The 20,029-nt window shown below is 35.1% G+C and overlaps 1 protein-coding gene across 1 annotated transcript in view; it reads left to right on the top strand.

Moving 5' to 3' along the window:
• MYO16 (myosin XVI) overlaps window positions 1-20,029 on the top strand; it is a 285,335-nt gene that overhangs the window by 98,300 nt on the left and 167,006 nt on the right. The window contains exons 8-12 of the mRNA XM_030458595.1: window positions 381-456; window positions 1,793-1,946; window positions 7,313-7,463; window positions 15,509-15,619; window positions 17,777-17,842. Of these exons, the coding sequence (XP_030314455.1) occupies window positions 381-456; window positions 1,793-1,946; window positions 7,313-7,463; window positions 15,509-15,619; window positions 17,777-17,842 (558 nt within the window). The remainder of the gene's footprint in view (window positions 1-380; window positions 457-1,792; window positions 1,947-7,312; window positions 7,464-15,508; window positions 15,620-17,776; window positions 17,843-20,029) is intronic.

Raw genomic sequence — 20,029 nt, 5'->3', positions numbered from 1 at the left:
ATGAGGCAGATCCTGTTGGTAGTAATAGCAGACAGTTCTTGAATTAGTTGGGGATAAAGCAATATTGTGATTTAAATCATGACAAGCCATGATGGAGTGTTAGGTTTTCTTACTGATGTGGATTTGTTTACATGTGTAAGGATGGAGAGGTTTTGGGGGTGGACTTATACTGAGGGTACACTGAAATTATACAAGAACTTTATATTATTGTGCCTTTTGTGATTTATACCAATTGCAAAATGTGGTATTTTGTAGTTGTTGCCTATGGTTTATCATATAAATTCAGCTAGTGTAGAAAGGAACTCATAAGCTGAATGAGAGGTAGACTGCTCCTGCCCTACTTCTGCCATTTCAAACACCTTTGGTTTTGTTAATTTCAGACCAGTCTTGTGAAGCTGCTTTTGATGCACTGGGCAAATCCCAATCTTCTTAACTGCAATAATGAAAAGCCTTCAGGTGGGTCAAAGTCCATTTATATTATGTATGTACTAGCTACTGTGACACTGTTTTCTTTCCTTCTTGCTTTCTTAGTTATACACCCAGGCACAAATATATTTATGTGTATACATACAGTTTATATAGTATGTAGAGTTATATACACATACACATATGTGTATGAATAATTTTTTCATATATTGCTGTGAATTTGTGCAGATATCATAAAAAATTACAGCATTTTTTCCCCCCACTTGTTGTATTCCCCAATATTCTTAGTTATGTTTCTTCTGTGTTAAGTTCTTCGGTGCCTTGATGGTAGCTGCATTTACACTCCCTTGATGACTTCTTACTGATTTCCTTTCTCTGTCTCTACTGATGTTACCAGATAGCCTCATGAACTGGAATCTCTATAGCTAATGACTGAAAACAAATTCATGGTCCAGTTTTCAAGTGTAATTTTGTGTGTTCCCTACAGGAGGTGACACCTCCTTAGACCAGATAAGAATAGGGAGCCAAAATACTGGCTTTAAAGATAACAGAATTATGGAATATAGTGTGTTGGAAGGGATTCCATATCAAATGGTCTAGCCTGGTTTAAGTAGTGTTAATACAGAAATGCTAGATAGCAATGTTGGACAGAAGAAACTTGTGGTTGTTCAGCCTTCTATGTAAAGAGTAAAATTAAGACAGAAAGGAACCCAGTAATGTAGAAAATAAAAATTTGCTGTCAGTTTATGACAAGAAAGTTCCTTTGCATAATAAACTAATTTATGTTATGCTTCAAATCATATGCCACCTGCAATAACACTTACAGGGAACCTCATGACACTTTACCTCAGGAAAGTTGTTTGTGGTTAAGTATGTGTCAGTTTGTATTTGTGTGAAAGGCTATGAACTAGCTAGCTAACCACATTTAATATGTATTTAACATAGTTAACTATATTTCTGGTGTGCAAACAAATTATTTCAGCACGTCTCAATGTGCAACACATATAAATCTAGTTTGTAGAAATGTAAAAGGTTTGAGAACAATTTCAGTACATGTTTTCCTTGAAATGCAGAGTTAAACCAGATGTGTTTCTTTTCCTGAAGCCCTATGAATTATTGAATAACACTTCAGTTCACTATACGGAGAGAATGGTTTTGAGATTTTGCAAATGACAATTTCACATTGAATTTACTTTGCATTTGTTTTCTCAGTAATTTCAACTATTATTTTATGACCTATACCTGAACAATTACTTTCATTTATCCAGATGGATGCTTAATCTCAATCTGATCTAGAGATTTGAACTAAAAGGAGTTTTTATGCACTGTTTTATTTTACTAATACCTTTGTGTTCTCATGTCTTAGATGTTGCAGCTTCTGAGTTTATTGAGGAAATGCTTCTGAAGGCTGAAATTGTTTGGGAGGAAAAAATGAAAGACCCTGTAGCTGTTTCTACTTTATCCCAAGAAGAGCCATACGAAGAGATCATCTATGATCTGCCCACAATTTCCAGTAAACTGTAAGTTTTGCTGTTGTTAGGAGTAACCCAGTGCAGTTCCTGTATTTGTTAGTCAGGGAATCCTGTCTTTGTGTACTCTGAGATATTCAAAATCCATCTGGACATGGACCTGAGCAACTGGCTGTGTGTGTCCCTGCTTGAGAAGAGGGGTTGGACAAGGTGTCCTCTAAAGGTTTCTTCCAACATTAACCATTCTGTGATTCTGTGATTCTGTGTAATTTGGTGGGTCACATAACTCTTTCATTTTGTAAATCTACTGAAATATCTTTTGTATTTCTATCTCTAGTATCTGTTTTCAACCTTAATTCTATAAATATAGACTGTGAGTAATAAAATAGATGGTTACAATTGCCAGTAAAATCATCTGGAGTTGCTTAAGAAGAATTATTAGAGGTTAGTACTGCAGACCCAAACTTCCTTTTATTAAGGTATGTAGGAATAACGTAGTAAAATTATCATTGCTTATGAGAGAAGCAGAGACAAGTCCTGAAAGTAAATATAATGTGTAGTCACAGATAAAATGATGCAGCAATTACAAAACTGTAGTTAGATTCCTACTGCTTAAAAAGGAAAAAAAAAAAAAAAGGAAACTAACATCTCTAAGCTTAGGGAAAAACCCTTTCCTCCCCCATTCATAAGCTGACCTTTACTCTGAGCATCTCCTTACCCTTGTTATTACTGCAGGTTACACTTAATCCCTTCATTGAGAGAGGTAGGGTTCAACAGAGCAGGTTGCAGGTATTTCTGCTGTTCCTTCCTGCTTGCTCTTTTCCTGTGCTTTGGCACGGGTACTCCACAAGCTGCATACTTTCAGGGGTATATCTTTTCCAGCAAAACTCCTTCAAGGGCCACAGTACCTTCAGGGAAGGATCTGTTCTGGTGTGGACCTACTCTTGGACTGTAGTCCTGCCCAGGATGCAGCTGTGTCAGCATGGCTTCTCCTTGTGCCATACAGGAAAAGGGTAAAAAGGAAGCAGAGGTCAAGAAAAGTAATCAAAGTCCCTTCAGGAGATGGTGGTGCTTGCTCTGCCATGGAGCACCTCCTGGTTCTCTTGCCTGGCTGGCCTCTCCTTTGTTTTTCAGTATTTTTGTTCTCTCTTCCTCTCTCCATGTGGCTTTTTCTTCCCTTTCTCACACATTTTCACAGAGGTGCTGCCATCTTGGCCAGTGGGCTCAGCTGTATCATAAGGTGGGTCCATTGTGGAGCTGGCTGAATCCAGCTGTGTGCAGCATGGGGCAGCATGTTACCTCTTTCCACAGAGACCCCTCTGCAGCCCCTCTACTACCAAAACATAGCAGCTTGTGCCCAATACAGAAATTTGCAGGAAATGCACTTTGCACATTGAACTGTGTACATTTCATCAACATCTCATTACTAGAATTTACAAATGTGGTTGTGATGTAACATTCATTTGTGCATTGACACCTTATCTGAATATTTCTTACTGTTTTGATAAATTTTTATCATTTGTCAATAAAATGGTGGAACCTGGCCCATGAAAATGGCAGCAGAGGTAGAAGAGTGGAGAGCTGATGCTGCATTGGAGACCATAGTGTTGTATAATCAGTGTTTTTACCATCATGAGTATCTTTAAAGTAAATTGGCAAGAGGACAGAATTTTGCTAATGTCTTGAGGTTGGGGTTTTTTTAAAGGTTTGATCCTGCAAACCTAAGGTCTATGCTGGAAAGTTTTGCCAGTTTTAATTTAAATAGTACAGTCAGAAATTATGCTACTCCACTGGCAAAAATTACCTTCACCAGAATACATTGATTGATATAGCTTAGAGTTTAGGAATATAAATTGGCTGTATCTATTTGGAGGTCACTTCAGGCTTGAGATGTATGTTCAGTGATCACCACTGCACTGTACTTCTAGAACTTAACTTGGTGAAATAGTCCCAAACACAGAGATAGTGCAGTCATCTGCATAAAAAGAAATACTAAAAAATTAGGAACTAAAAGTAACGCTAACTTTGATCACATCATATATTTTCTCATACATGTTTAAGTAACTGTATTTTAAAGTTAATGGATCTGTTTCAAAATCAGCAGGATGTGAATCAAAATATGCATAAATGTTCACAACAAAGCAGAAAAGACATCACTATTTTCTTCTTACACAGCATTTCCATTTAAACATCTATGTAGCAAATTGCATTTCAGTTATTCTAGTGGTTTCAAATTTCAAATACTCTTCTAGTATTCAATTCATTCTAAAGTTTTTGTTATGTAACTTTATAAAATGTGTTTTCTTTTTTTACTAGAATTTCAGAGATTATACAGTTTAGAGATATTAACTGGCATATAGATGGTTTGGAGGATCTCTGAATTGCATGTGGAAAGATTACAGAAACAAATGTTCTCTCCAACAAAAGCTATAAACTCAAAGAGCCCCTGAAAATGTCATTGCAAAATCTACTTTGATATAATGCTTTTATAACATCTTTCTACCAAGTTATAAGCTACTGTACTGATTCAAATATTGATGATAAACCAGCCAATTATTTGATTGTCACCTCCCTGTTTTTGTATGATTTCTTTTTTTCTTAAAAAACAAGAATATGATAGAGGATGGTAACTTATAGAAAACTATTCCATGTGATCTTAAAAAAACCCCAACAAACTACACAAAACTTCAAATTAAATCCATACATGATGGCTTATACACCTAAAAATTAAAATTACTATTACTCCATATAGCATGCAAGATTTTTTCCCAGTTAGGTTTTCCAATAGCAACAGTCCTACCTTGTTCAATTAAGATTACCCTAGATAACTCTCTTTCCTCTCTACTATGCAACATTATTTTCATTTGAGTCTCCCTCTGTGACTAATTATCTATTAATTATCCATTAATTTTCTTTAAAGAAGACAGTTCATGCTAATCCACTTGCTTACATTAACATAAAATCTCTTGTGATGTCTTAAAGTTAAATTTCCTGTGGCAGTGCTGGTCTTCATCTCATGACTAACAGAAATATATAGGAATGTTTATAGAAACGTTTTGTTGTTTTTTTTTTTAAAGACACTATTTTCTTGAAAAAAAATATTTCAGTTCATTTTGTTTTCCAGTGTCTTCCTGAATCTGAGTCATGCTTAATTGTTGTAGTTATTTTAATATGCTTTACCTTTCTTGCGATTGTTCATTTTGTTGTAATATAAATTATATGTCAGCATTTCCATCAAGTCATATTAGTATCTCACAAATGCATGTATTTTCTAGACTATTCTCCTGTACCTTAGCTAATGGAGCACACCTTTTAAGTCCTGTTATTATTGTCATCTTAATTTTAAAATGCATCTAGAGAAACAGTAGGCACCAATTTTCTTCATGCTTTGCTGCAATTTACAACCTGCTTCTCTTTTGTGACACCTGAGAATTTTATTTGGTTGTGAGATGTTTACAGCTGAATTTGAAGAACTGTTTCTAATGCATGTTGTATTGTTAATACATAAAGGGGTACAATTAGATGCGTAATGTTCAACATCACAGTAAAACAATCCTGGATCTTCACAATTTAAGAGAAATCACACATGAATCATAAAAAGCTGTAAGTGACAGTGCCTCAGGTTTTAGTATTTTAATTTATTTTAATTAAACTTTTCTTTAAATCTTCCTTCTCTTTGTCTCTGATTAAATCTTAATAATTCAGACCAAAGGAATTTAATCACTTTTTGACAATGCAAAAAGACTACTCAGACAGAAAGCTTCATCTTTAATAGTGTTTTGTTCAATACTGACTCTGGGAAAAAATGCGCATTAGAACTTCTACTTGTGGGAGTCACAGTCTCATTTCTTCTACAATCTAGTCACTGATATCTCCTATTCTATGACAACTAATTGCTAGGTGCAAGAAAATAGTTAATGGCTTTCCTCTTCTGCAGCAAAAATCAAGAAAAAAGGCAAAACCAGTTGGCTCTTGTCTCTTTTGTCCATGTGACATTTGGTAAACAAAGTAAGGGCAAATTTACCTTAGTTAAATCAAAGCAGTAAATAGAAATTTTTATTTTCACTAATGTTTCTCTAGTCATTCTACATTAAAATGTCTGCTTCAAGACATTTCTAGAAAGGAGATTATTGATATTTTGTTACAAAATGCTGAAACTAATTCTTTCCATGATGGCAGACTGAGGGTTTCACCAAAACAAAGGATTTGTTCATGTATCCTTTTTCAGTGGCCAAGGACCTTGATGTTTTTTCTAATGAATTCTTCTTAGAAGGTTCTTTGCCTCTGCTTAGGACTGTACCTTTCTTCAACTATGTCTGCATTTCAGTTCTGTTTCCAACAGCAGTTCTTATCCTGGGTCGAAATTGGTATTAGCTATGGGTCCTCCTTCATTTCATTTGAATAAACGGTGTGTATGATCCTGGCTTTATTATAATCAGTGCTCAAACTCAAGTAACTTTGAGTAAAAATGAAATGTTTTTTAACTGAGTTTGACATCTGGGCTTTATCCCACAATGGAATGCATTATTGCCATATTCCCACATTGAGTCCAGATTTCCTTTTAGAGAAATTATGCACATATTTTGGCAAGGACCTGCTGTAAATTCCATGAGATTGTCTCATTTGCACTGTCAGAGCCCAGACAATTATTTTTTAAGATGTTTCTGTTCTCAGTTCCTGGGACTGTTTCCTCACTAATTCCTCTGGATATACAACACTGCCAAAATCAGCCAAGATTTTGGCACTGTTGTTTTTCAGGAGTGTGATGTGGTCTGAAGTGTCAGTAGGGAAAACATCTCCATGTGTGTAAGGATAGCTTTAACTTATGTGTGAATGAAGAGTATTGTGTGTCATTACAGTGATTTCAGAGTCTGCTGTTTGCTTGGGTTTTGTTTATTTATTTTTTTAGCAGATCACCAATTCAAAGCAGCTTTTACTTACAAAATACGTATTGTGTATTGTCAGATTAAAAGTAAGCTAAAAAGTTGTGGAATTTAATTTTAACTGCAATTGTAATATCAGTATTGATTTATATTAAAACAGTATGTTTCAAAACAGTACTGCGTAGGTTAATTGTATATTTTAAATTCAGTTTTCAAATTGGCTATTGATTTGCCAACCTAGTGCTGTCAAAAGCAGTCCCACACAAATCGTCTTTGGCTTGCTCAGTTCTGCTTCAGAAAAGATATGCAGAAAGGTGATTTTTAATCAAATGTTTTTCTCTGTGTCTTCGACACAGACAACCTATGTGAATAGTTTATTTCTCTCCAATTTATTTTTCATACTTTGACCAGGAGCTCCTGTCTCAGTCCCAGTTTTTATCTCAGTTCTGCATTTGTGCCACCCGTATCTGGCAATCTTTTCTTTGTCTGACATCTTCAAGAGGAGTCTAATTGCGTTATTGATTCTCTTTGTAGCAATCCCCTGGCTTTACCTATTGCAAAGCAAGACAGTTTGCTGGAGAAAGACACCATGTTTAAAGACGCAGTTAAAGGTTTATGTAAGCAGCAATCTCAAGACAGTGCAACTGATAACATCCCAGCGAACACCACAACCAAACTTGAACAGGTAATGGCATGGAGTTTCTTGAAATGTTTGTTAGTGTTTAGGTCTGGAAATTGTAAAGTGAAGATCATAGTTAATTTTTTCCCCTCACCACACATTAATATTATTTGCACTGTGGAGCCTTGTCCTCTCCATCACTCCCTGCAATCTGTCCTACCCAGCAAAGAGTTCCCTCTGCAAACCGAAGAGCTGCTTCCTACCAGCTACTGGTTGCTGGTCAGGGGAGGTGGCAAGTAGAGGTCTCAAAGCTCCTCAAACTGTATTCATGGTTCACAACAGGGGAGGGACAACTCTTAGCACTGCCCAAATTGTGCTCTTATCTCTAACTGTGTCGTAGAAAGGAAAGAAACACAACCTTTGAGGCTGCAAAAACAGAAAAAGAAAGTCTATGAATATTAAGTTGGAAAATAAGTGACTGTAACTTAAAGGTACAAATTGCCAGATTTACAGCTGCAGTGTTCAGTCTCTTTCTTGTGCTAATGCATTAGGATACAGGCACTGGATATTTGGGTACCCTTCACAGTTTTCTCCACAGGATCACAGTCTCACGTAGTTTATAGGGTGAATTCAAAAGGAGGTAATTATCTGTTTGTTGCTTGCAAATCTGGCATGTCCTAATTTTGAATGTGTAGAACTTAAAGGTTTGGGTTGGTTGTGGTTTTGGGTTTTGTTTTGTTTTTCATACAAGAGGTTTTATTTTATCTTATATGCCTTTTGGAAACACATATCCCAGAAGCTTTTTAGCCATTTAAGGAAAAAACTACTTCAGAATCAGGGGCAGAGAGCAGAATTTCCATTTTAAAAATTTACTGTGAATTTGAATCATAGCAAAAGAGCAAGATATTGATTCCATTTTTAAAATGTTCATTTGAAAAAACCTGCCAACTACCTTGGCAGAATCATGCATACTCCACTTTGGGATTTTTTTGTTTGTTTGCTTTTTGTTTGTTTTGAGTTTTTTGAACACATTTCAAAGAAATGTGTTAATTATATGAGATCAGTCAGTGAGTTCATGTGTCAGTCATTCTACTCCATATATAAAAGTTCTCAGCTTTGGCATCCCATAGAACACTCATGTCCTTACTCAGTCAGAAGAGACCACAAAATATTTTGCTCTTGGCTTACATCTGATTTTCATGTCACACAATTTCTGGTCTTGCTGACTGTGCAGCAATGTGATGGAAAGACAGTCAATCAAAAAAATAAGCACTGCTGGTCTGGAAAGTAAATGCTTGTAACCCGATAAGGAGGATCACTTCTATTTGTAAAAAAAGAGAGGGAAGTGTTTAGATTAGGGTCTTGCTGAGATTATCACTTGCTTCTAGATGTTCAACAGGAATGTAGACAAGAACATATATATTTCCTTTTGTTTAACTCTGTTTTGGTGCAGACCTAGGTCAAATTATTAAAGCTTTCATTATCTCTAGACTAAACTGTCGCTTTACAGTTTGTGGTGTAAAACATATGCAGAAATTGATTAGAAGAAGAGCAGCTAATCTATCTGAGAAAGAAGAAGCAGAGGTTTTCATGCTAGTAGGTTTCTCTTCCATTGTGATCTAGGATCACTTGGACCTCCCAGGGCAGATTTTCAAAACTCTGTTCCTTCCACCGTTCCCCATACTTCAGTGCAACTTCCCACAACAGTTACAATTCAAGAACAAGACAGCACAATTAAAGGTGAATATTTTATGTCAATTAGCTGAAAAATTTCTACAGAAAACTCTCTGTTAAATTCTGCTCTACATGACCTAGAAAGAATATGTATCTTGAGGTCTTCTAGAAGCATCAGAAATTACAGACCTTGCCCAGTACATGCAGTTGATGAAGGGGTGATGCTCCCTTGGAAATGAACAAGCAGGCACAGTCCTACCTGGGAAATCAGCACTAACATGGGATAGAGTAGAAACTGTGCTATCTCAACCATTGTGGTTTTCAGAAATATATGGAACTTTTTTAGTTGTCAAGGGCTTAATAAATTTTGGCTTTTATAGACAAAAGAACATAAAATAGTTTTATCACTTCAGGGAATAGTTACATTTTAGTAAACTGAAGAATTCCCATACTTTGTCAAAAGAAAATAGAAGGGGTTTTCTCTTTTTGGAAGTGACAAAATTTTGATCCTGGAAACTGGCCTTTCCATCATAAATACTTCTTGTTTCAGTATATTCTTCTTACTGGCTTTGGTTGTATTTATTTCGTCTCATTTTTTTACAGAAGATTAGGAGGCAGTAACTTAAACATATTGCTTGCTATGAGCAGTGCCTTGTTTCTTCCATTCTCTTCTCTTGTGGAATAAAGAGATACCTATCACAAGCTGACCTCTGGCCCCAAGAATCAAGAGGCAGCAAAAACTACCACAGCTGAAGAAGAGGAATTAAGACCAAACGTTCTGTGTAGCTTGAATGTTCTTACTGTTGTTTGTGTTACCCTGTGAGGACAGGAATTGTATATTTGCCATGCATTATGAACTGTAGGTATATGTATATCATATCCATATTTGTATATATAATATGTAGATCTTAGTTTTAAGATATGATATTTCCAGACATCAGTTTGCTTTTTTTTTCTTTCTTTCTTTCTATTCCATAATTTGGGAAGTAAAATTCTTATTTAGGGCGGTTACCAAAGGAACGCTATGAACAACCTTATTCCCCTCTCTCTGCCTCTTGTGAATACTAATTCCAATTACATTCCCTACCTTTTATTTTTACCAGTTGTATTCCAATTATGTTCAAAGTAATCATGTACAGTTTAATTTTTCAATAGAATATGTGGAGTCATTACTTGGATATTATGTTCATATATTATTGAAATAGATCAGCACGATATTTCCTATGCTTCATGACAGAGATTTCATAGGTTCTTGGGCAACATGTCATGCAGATCAGGCCTTTCTTGGGGGATCAGAGAGAAAAATTTCATTATATTGTATCTAAAACATACATTTTTAATAGAGAAAGCTCCTAACTTTATGGCTTTGAGAGAACTAACAGCTCAAATTTATGTGTAGCTTCAGGTTTAATTGTTAAACGAATGAAAAAGAGCCTTTACAAAATATTATTTCTCTTGCAGATTTTTATTACCTGAAATATAGGAGATGGGGATCATAGGACTACATTGACAAATCGTTTTAGGGCTCCCGTGGCTCGTGCTAACTTTTGTTTTTTCCTAGGTAAAAGATATTCTTTGATCATCTGTAATACCAAAGTCTGTGCTGCCAAACAAAGAAAGCAGCATGAATAATTTCCAGAATTTTATAGGAGCTGGCAATTTCTCTTCCTTTCAGCTGGGAAGGATATTTTTCTGATAGCAGATTGAAAGTACTGTCCTTGAATTGAATTATGTGCATCATGCTACAAGCAGATAAAATATTTTCTTCTTCTTAATTGGGTCTTAAAAAAAAATAATTTTGTATTTGGTTATAATTGCTTACATATGAACTGTGTGGTAGAGTATCCCCTGATGCTCTTTTGATTATTCTAGTGTCCCTTACCACAGACATAAGAGACAACTGTGTATATCATAATATTATGTATAAGAGCTAGAATACATATGCATACATTAAAATACACATACAGCGATATTTCAGTGATACAAATATTTTTAAAGATATGTTATAGATTAAGCAGATTATGAATGCTGTTAAGTATATGTAATTTAAATGAGTAAATAGTTATTATCTTCATTGTTAGCATAACAAACCTCTCAAAAACCTTCCAGAGGCATGGTTGTGTTGGAACTTATGCTGTATTTAAGCCTCTTTTATGTCTTGTAAAATATGCACCATGCAATCAGTATGGTAGCTTGATATGTGCATTGGGGTAAAAAAAAATAGAGAAAACTCATCAGTAGGCTCAGAGAAGTATAGGAGAAGAACAGAATTTGAAGTAGCCCGCAGATAAGTTGTTAATAATGTAAGTGATGTCTACTACCAAGTCAAATATGTTGTGACATTAACGTATTTAGCTTCTGTGTGATGGATTTGCTCATTGAGCTGTGAGTTTTGATGTAAAGAGTGTTAGGAAATGCTGAATCACCAAATGCTAAACTTTGTAGGAAAAAAAAAAATTGAAGGAAAAAGATTTCGTTTCCCTTGGAGTTTAACTGAACACTCCAAGTTTTTAACCATCAGTTTAGAGAGTCAGCACCTTTAGCTATACCTAAATTATGGATAAAAACAATCCATGGCCAATGGAGGGATGGTTCAGTGCACATCCATAGGGCAAAACTCTTTTCTTCCTCAAAAGGTGAGGCTGTGCCCAAACAGCCTATGGGAAATGACCACAGGGGGTGTGATACCCAGGTATTATCTGCATAAGTGCTAACTGGCAGGAGCCATGAACATACAAAGAAGTGTGCTAAGAGTTCAGAAGATAGGGAAAACTCCAGGGCAGTGCTTGAATCCAAACACTTATTTTATTTTCAAAGGCAGATGTGTTTCTAGCCTAACACAGGTTTAATCTTTAGAGACAGATAAAGAGAAGCTCACTCTCTGGCACAGGTGTTCTGAGGATTGCTAGGACACAAGGGAGTATAATGAAGACCTCTGTTTGCTTTGTTCCTGCAAGCCAGGTGAGCATACTAACAAGGGAAAGAGGCCACAGGCTTCTGTCTTTCATCTGCTTTTCCTCTACAAGAAACTTAAAAAGGTTTTGGAATTCTTTTGTTCCTTTTGTTCTGTTGCAAAGTGTATCATCAAAAACAAATGTCGAAATGTAATTTGCTTTTTTTGCCAAGTGGAATTCTTCTTTTCTAGCCAGACTCACATCCAACTGCCACGGTTAAAAATAAAAAGAATAAGAAATGCCATCTTCTGTGTGACATAAAATTCTGTAGTTACTTTAATGGGGCGAGAAAGAAACCTCTAGAATAGGCATACAGAAAGACACAGACTGATCTATCAGGCAACCTGTGAATGTTTGTCTTGTTTGAAACTCATGATTTCTAAGCCTGAAAATACAAATTTTTTTAAAAAAGAAACTATTTTAAATAGGCAGGGAAAATTACAATAGTCACAATAACATTTTGAAAGACTCCTCAGTTTTAGAGTAGATCTCTTCTGAAATGGTTGAATCAATGGGATGAGGACTGTGGGAAGGTGCACTGTGAAATTTATATTTTTGTGTAAGAAACAATCTTTACATTAGATAAATCTAGATAACTATCTCTTTGATATATGTAATCTTTCACATTTTTGCATTTATTTCCTTCTGGACTTAATGAAACGAGAGAATTTTTTTCACAATTTTTATGAGGAAAGAAGGAAAGAACATTATTGAATGTGATGGGACACTACATCCTTCTTGTCCTTTTACATCTATGCAGGTAGTACATCTAGAGCTACTGTTGTAAGATACATTTTCCTTACATTTTTATTTGGGTATCTACTTTATCTGTCTAGTTCAACATCTGTTGCAGGTGGAATGCAGTTTAGATGCCTGCCTTTCCTGTTTTAGTGGATGAGAGGAAAATACCTTAAAAAAGTTCTTGCTAATATTCATGCCTTTACATTCATATGAGGTTTACATGTACCACTGTAGTCATCAATATTTATTGCCCGTTGGTAGAGCTGATAAAAAAGGAGACAGCTTACTGTGAGGAGTTTGCCTATTTCCTCATATACTTATTTTAAGCACTCTTTTCTACTGAATTTATTTATCTTCAGAGGAAGTGTGAGGAAAATATTAAACTAAAGAAGAGATTCACTGCTTTTTCCAGTGACCGTGTCAGTCCCAAAATGGAAGTTTTTTGAAGTTCCCAATATTATTTAGAAAATCTCCATGATGGAGCTGTTCCAAGGAACAAAAAAAGCAATCGTAGCTGCAGGTCTTGAAGAAGAGAAAAGAGCAGAAGTGTACCCTCCATGGATAAAGGTACTGCAGGGCTCTCAGAGTCAGCAGAAGCTGAGGCCTTGCAAGCCCTTTGCTCTGTGGAGAGTAATGGCTTCATACATGCTATGTAATACTTAGAATTAATTTTGCTCTATTTTGCCATTTCTGTAGTGATTAAGGTTATGACAAGAGTATGTTGAGTTGTGACTGATAATCAAGTATAATACTTGACTGCTTTGATTGTAAGTCACTGCATAGAATTAGGATAACTAAGGCTATAAAAAAGCATGAAAGTTAAGAAAAAGTGCTCATAGGGGCATGACATCAGTTAAACACATAATAATTAGAGATAAAAAGAATTTACTTGTTTGGTTTTGTTTTAAATTAATTTTCCTGATTTGAGAGCAGTCACTTTTTGACAAACACCTTGAGCCATGAGAATATTTAGTGTAAAATGAAGTGTGAATTTCATATTCTAAAACTTGCATTTGTCTTTCTCTATAGAAAAGAGAAGGCTTCAAGGTTTTGTAACTTAATTTGTAGCATACCAGTGTATTACTATGAGTAAAACTGCTGAAATATTTAAACAGAGAAAACCAAGATTTTGTTTTATGACAGAAAAGCTAGTGGCTCTGTGTTATGATGTCTGGTGTGCACAATTTGCTTCTTCTTGGTAAAATAGAAGAGTAAGCAATACCATCTGTTTATGACCACTCACTGAATATTTTGATACTGGTATTTAGTATTCCTATTTTTATAAGAAAGATACTCACAGGGCCTAAGCTCTATGATTTAGACAACGTTTGAAACATCAAGATTTAGACGTTTGAAAAATTAATCCCGCCTGTTTATAAGCATAAAGTTCCTGGTGTTTGTTCCTGATCACCTATTAAATAGCACGTGAATGCATTTTTTTGTTTTGTTTTGTTTAGTTTTATGTATGTGTGTTTCAAGAATCTTGAAGCAGTGAGGTGGTTATTTTGTTGAGATTCTTCAGCAATATCACACAGTGCAGCTCCTACAAGTATAGGAAGAGAACCCAGAGTTCTGAAGCTACACATGGAGCCTATGGAAACAATGGAATTTCAGTAGTCTGGGATCAGATCACCAGTATCCATAGTCTTTGAGGTCTTCTCCATGCCAGCAGCACATTTGATGTTCCCTCTAAAATCTCCCAGCCTGCTTGCTGCTTCTATCACTGACTTCCTGCCACATGCCACTACCAGAGGCTGAGGATGATGAATTGTTCTCCCTGAAGGAACAGTGTCTGCTTTTCTCCTGAGCCTTCATCTTAAGGAGAACAAGAGAACAAAGAAATTTCATCTTCATTGTCCATCCTCAAAACAGACACCAAGAGAGTTAATAAATTCAGAATAAAGACTTCAAGTAATTCTATGATTATTCCCATAAGAACATGTTTCTAGGTATTCTGCTGAGATGCAAAAATGTTTTTCTTTAAGCTGACAAACCCAGAGTCAACACACATTTTTAAGTGTAGATCATAATTTATAAGCACACAGCTTAATGTATCAATATTTATTTTTTCTTTAATCAATTTCCCTTATCACTGACTCTTTTTTTCTTCTATTCTATCTTTTGGATTTTTTTTGGTTTCTTTATCATTTAATGTACCTTGCAGAGGTTATATTATTCTTCCTAAATTTAAGACATACTAAGCTTATTTCATTCAACAGTGTTAGCTTAAGTGGATGCTTCAGAAATCTCATCTAGTGTCCTAGATGATGAGATTTCCACTTCTTATTAACTTCCTCTATTCTGCAGGAAAAATTCTCATAGAATTTTAAATCATGTGTGATGAAGAGTAGTATGAGAGATTTACTAAATACTGTGCAATAAATAGTTTACAAGTGCACTAACTTTCACAGCCTTGATTTCTTCTGCCATAAACATTTATTGAAGAGACCAGGAGAACTGCATTTGAGCTTGGATTCTTTTTGGCTTCAGGGACAGCAAATGGCATTCTAGTAAGAGGTCTATGTTCTTGAAGTCCCATGCAGTTCTACACTTTTACACTGATAATAATTTTTATGTTCTTAAGATGTATAATAGTTTGGGAGGGGTGACAACTTTCTGGTTTCTTAATGCATTTATTTTCCATACATTCTATTGATCTAGGTTTATACTTAAGGTTTTAACATTAAGGTACGCAATGATTGGTTATGAATTTACTTTATTTCTCTTATCTGTGTTTCCTAGGTCAAGTTAATGCCTCCAGCCCCAAATGATGACCTGGCTTCTCTGAGTGAGCTAACAGACAGCAGCCTGCTTTATGAGATTCAGAAGCGTTTCAATAATAATCAGATATATGTAAGTTGCTTTTCATTTATCATCAACAAACTTTAAAAAAAGAGCAAGTGGGAGAATAGAAAAAATAGGATTCCTGTCATAGGTTTTGAGCAGTAACCTGACCCAGACTCATGACTAATGTTTAAATGAATCAGGACAAATATGTGAATAAGCCTGCAATTTTTCTGAGTCTATATAGGAAAAGCAGAAATAAAATTAAAAGAAAGAATAGCACCTCAGATATTTTTGAATAAAATTTGTGTGTTTATTTCACAGAACACATGTATTAGTAAAAATTGATGGCTACATGTAATCTTCTCTCTCAGACTACCAAATGCTCCTTTCATCTTTAACATTGTTAATGTAATTTTTATAAACCACATGATTACTGGAAATTTAATAGAAATTTATATTTAAAAGGCTTAGAAGTCAGCATGGGAGATTTACTTACTCAGTATCTCTTCCTATATTACAGAAATCAGTCTCTACAATCTACATTGTAGTGTTAATCATCTAGATACGAAATGACAAAACTTATAGTAACATTTTAGTAAAGTAGGTTTTCCTGGGTTTGCTGCATTAAACTCAGGAGGCATCCAGTTATGCATGGATGATTTCTGGAGAAAAATCTGCACTTGAAAATTTTAACATCCCTGTTCATATCTTATTCACAACTTATTTTTAATTTACTGAACAGCTGAGTGGCATGTTAATGTGAAACATGCAAGTTATTTTTTAAATGTGTAAGTTGATAGCGCTGTTTAGACAAAAGAAATATGGGGAATTGGCATGTTGCTGTGAATACCTTTGACATTTTGGAAACTTCAATTCGAGCTGTTATGGCATTCAATTATAATAAAAATTCTGGTGTTTAGATTCATTATTCAAATCCTGTTTTCTTAGGAGGAATTATTTTGCTTTACCTCAAAGACACCAAACACAGATGTGTAACTCAGGAGGATCCACAGATACTCAGTATTTATAAAAAAGAAGTCATCTTTTAGTTTAAAATACTGAAGATTTTGCCTAAAAAGATCTCATAATGTGCTTTGTCATTCTTCTTAGCTTAATGGAAATTTATATACAGTAATCATTAATACTCTGCTCAACAACAGCTGTTGGGCTTTGGTAGAGTGTCAGCATCCATACTGAAAACCCTCACGTCCTTGGTTGATTTGTTTCTCAGAATTAAAAAAAAAAAATCCCTGCACAACAATTCCAAACCAAAACCCTTGGCACTGAACACATCCTGTTTCATGTTTTGACAAGCTAAATAAAGTTCCATTTTGTGGTGAAACCTAACAGTGAAGTTGGGGAAGGGGAAATAAATGACTATTTCAGAAGAAAAGCAGTACATTTCTGGGGAAGGCAGTATTTTCCACCTCCCCGAATAAAAATACTTAATTTTTAAAGAAGCAACATTACTGGAACTGTTTACAGGATGGTTTGCTGCCTGACCTCCTCTGAGACAAAGGTCTGGTATTTTTGCATTCTAAGAGTGTGATACAGAGTAGCTACTTATGTGGAATGAGAAACTTAGCAGCAAGGGTGATGAACAATCTTATACTTAAGGACAACTTTCACACAAGAATGTTCAAATAAATTCTTGGCACCTTAGCAATCACTGGATGGTTTGCTATTTTTGATACAGGATGAATTTTTTCTATATGCATGCACATATGCTTATATACTAATATACATATATAAATACTCATGTAGATATCCACTGCTCTGTCTTATCCCAAAACCAACACATTTTAATGTATCAGCTCTGGGTAATCAATATCACATCTCTAAGTTCTGATATCTATCTCAGAAAAAAATTTACATTTTGTTTATGTGGTAGTCATGTCACACTTTTGTAGTTTAACAAATAGCAAATTGCAAATTAACTTTCAGATAATCTACCAGTAATATATGCAGTGCAATTCTGTGCATAATTTTACATTATGAAGAACTCAGTTTTATCACAAAAAGAATAATTAATGCTATCTGAATTGTAAATTTAGATCTCAATTTAAATTTATGTAGTTAAAAGCTCTGAATTCACGGATTATCTTTAGTATGTTCATAGCAAGATGTAAAAGGCTTTGCTAGAAGTACTTTCTGGAAGAAAACCAAAGTCCTTAAAAAATTAATTTATTACTTAATAAAGCAATTAAATCTTCTTTTTTTCAGACCTACATTGGTGATATACTGTTGCTTGTAAACCCATTTAAAGAACTTCCTATTTATTCTACCATGGTAAGCATTCTCTCTTCAAAATGTTACAGTGTGGGTCTTTTACACTGGATCCAGATAGTTCATTTGATAGGCCAAACCCCTAAAATTAATTAACATGTATGTTTTGAAATCCTCTTTGTTTTACAATCTTAACTTTTTTCATTTTATTTATTTCTTCCAAGATACCAGTATTTTTTCTGTCTCGCGTGTAAAACAACGACTCATATTTTGCTCATATTTTGTATGAGCAGTGGCACTTTATATTGTTTAAGTTTAGTTCCTGAGGTATAGCATGACCTCAGACATTTCTTGCAAAAATAAATGCCTGCTTCATGCAGTGGATATTTGATTTCACACCCCACTTTGCCCAAGGCACAGGCACCGAATGGGCAATGGGAACTTGAGTTCATGTGTGAAATGTCATATGCACAAGGCCACTGAGGGAGTGCTTCAGTTGTTTGTCTCTTGAAAAGGAGTAACTTTATCCTTCCAATCTTCCACTTCTGAGGCATACTAGTAATTTGCAAGGGATTTATTTTTTTAGTACCTAGATGTTGATATTTACCTAAGTGGACTTTGTAGATAACTGAAGGCAACATAAATTCAAATTTTTTGATCTCTGCTTCATCCTCACTCAGCCACTTAAGAGCCAGAGTGCTAGTAGCCCTTCATCTCTTTCTCCTTCCCCCCCCCATTTACTTTCTTGCTGTTGCACTGAGGTCCCATTACTACATGGAGCTCAGCCTCTCTGTTGTATAAGGGAGTGCTCAAGTATGTTCATTTGGCTCAAAACAAGTATAAAGGGTCTAAAATTTTGTAGGTGAACTGGGCTATGGCTGTTTGCTATGTCACGTGGCTTTGTGTGAAAGAAAGAAATGCTATAACATTCAGTGGCAGTGGCAGCAGATTGCTAGTTGAGAGTTTATATTTAGTTTCTAGAAATGAAAATCATCCATCATAGCCAAAGTTTTAGATGATATTTTATCCTGCCACTGTATGTTTTGCATTACATATACAATTTTGTGCACCAAGAGAGAACTGTGAAGAATTTAAATGGTAGGCTTATGTGTTAAAATGCTTAACATTTGCTGCATCTTCTCTTGTTCTGTGATAGATCTATTTCATCAGGCTTAATATGCAATGCCTTTTGTCCTGCAATTGTTTGGGTCACATGGGATGATCATCTCTCTTGCTACATCATTATTATCTGCATGGTATTGTGCATTGGACAGATATTTCCTGGAAGATTAAAAAAAAAAAAACAACACCAAACCAAAAGCATGGTTGTAGAATAGCTTTGCTTTCACTGTTTTTGAAATGCCTGAAAATACTGCAGCTGTTTAGCTGGTATTGAAGTCTCTGAGCACTACATGGTCTGCATATAAAAGTAATAAAAAATGATGATATCTGTTCCTCACTAGGCAGTGACATTCTACATGATGTGGCTCATTAGTTAACTTTTTTGTTTCAGGCATGTGGTTTGCTGGCTCTCAAAATAATAGAATGAAAAGATATATTTGGTATGATAATATTTTTAACACCAGGATGAGGCAATTAAAATATTATTATTTTAACAACAATGATACTTTAGGTTTTGTTCTTCTTTTGAAAAACACTCTTCTTCTCGTCAGTCTTTATTTTGTTAGCTACACTTCCTTCCCACACTTAGTTGCAATGGAATGCTACTAAAATGCATCTTTTTATAAGTGATTATTCATTTTGAGACAATATCAGGAATTATATGTTAATGTGCACTGACATACATTGCTTCATATGCAATTCAATGAAATTGCTAGATGATAATGCATTTTTACACAGCAATAAACTGTACTACTGCACTATACTCTAAAGCAGCACTATATTACTAGGAACATGCAAATGCCACTTCAAAGTTATGATAATAACTGTAGAAGCAGCTTGTGCTGTGATGATCCTGCTTCATTCCTTTTGTCCAAAGTGTATTTGTGTCCAATTAGGACAAATATAGTATTGAAGTTTATATGCTGGAAAAATATGTAAGCTTGCAAAGGACTTACAATATTATGCATTATGTGAAGGTTTTTACTTCTGCTTTGATACATGTTGAGATGATCCCTTGAGAATACCTGCTGATGTAATCCTGTTTACTTTGGGAGCTCAAAAGGCCCAAATGAGGCTGTACTGTGGAGTATTCATTCAGCCACAGTATTGTAGATGCCCCAAGATTTG

This window comes from Calypte anna, chromosome 1 (genome assembly GCF_003957555.1).
Source record: "Calypte anna isolate BGI_N300 chromosome 1, bCalAnn1_v1.p, whole genome shotgun sequence".
Lineage (NCBI taxonomy): Eukaryota > Metazoa > Chordata > Aves > Apodiformes > Trochilidae > Calypte > Calypte anna.
This window is presented reverse-complemented; position numbering and strand designations above follow the sequence as displayed.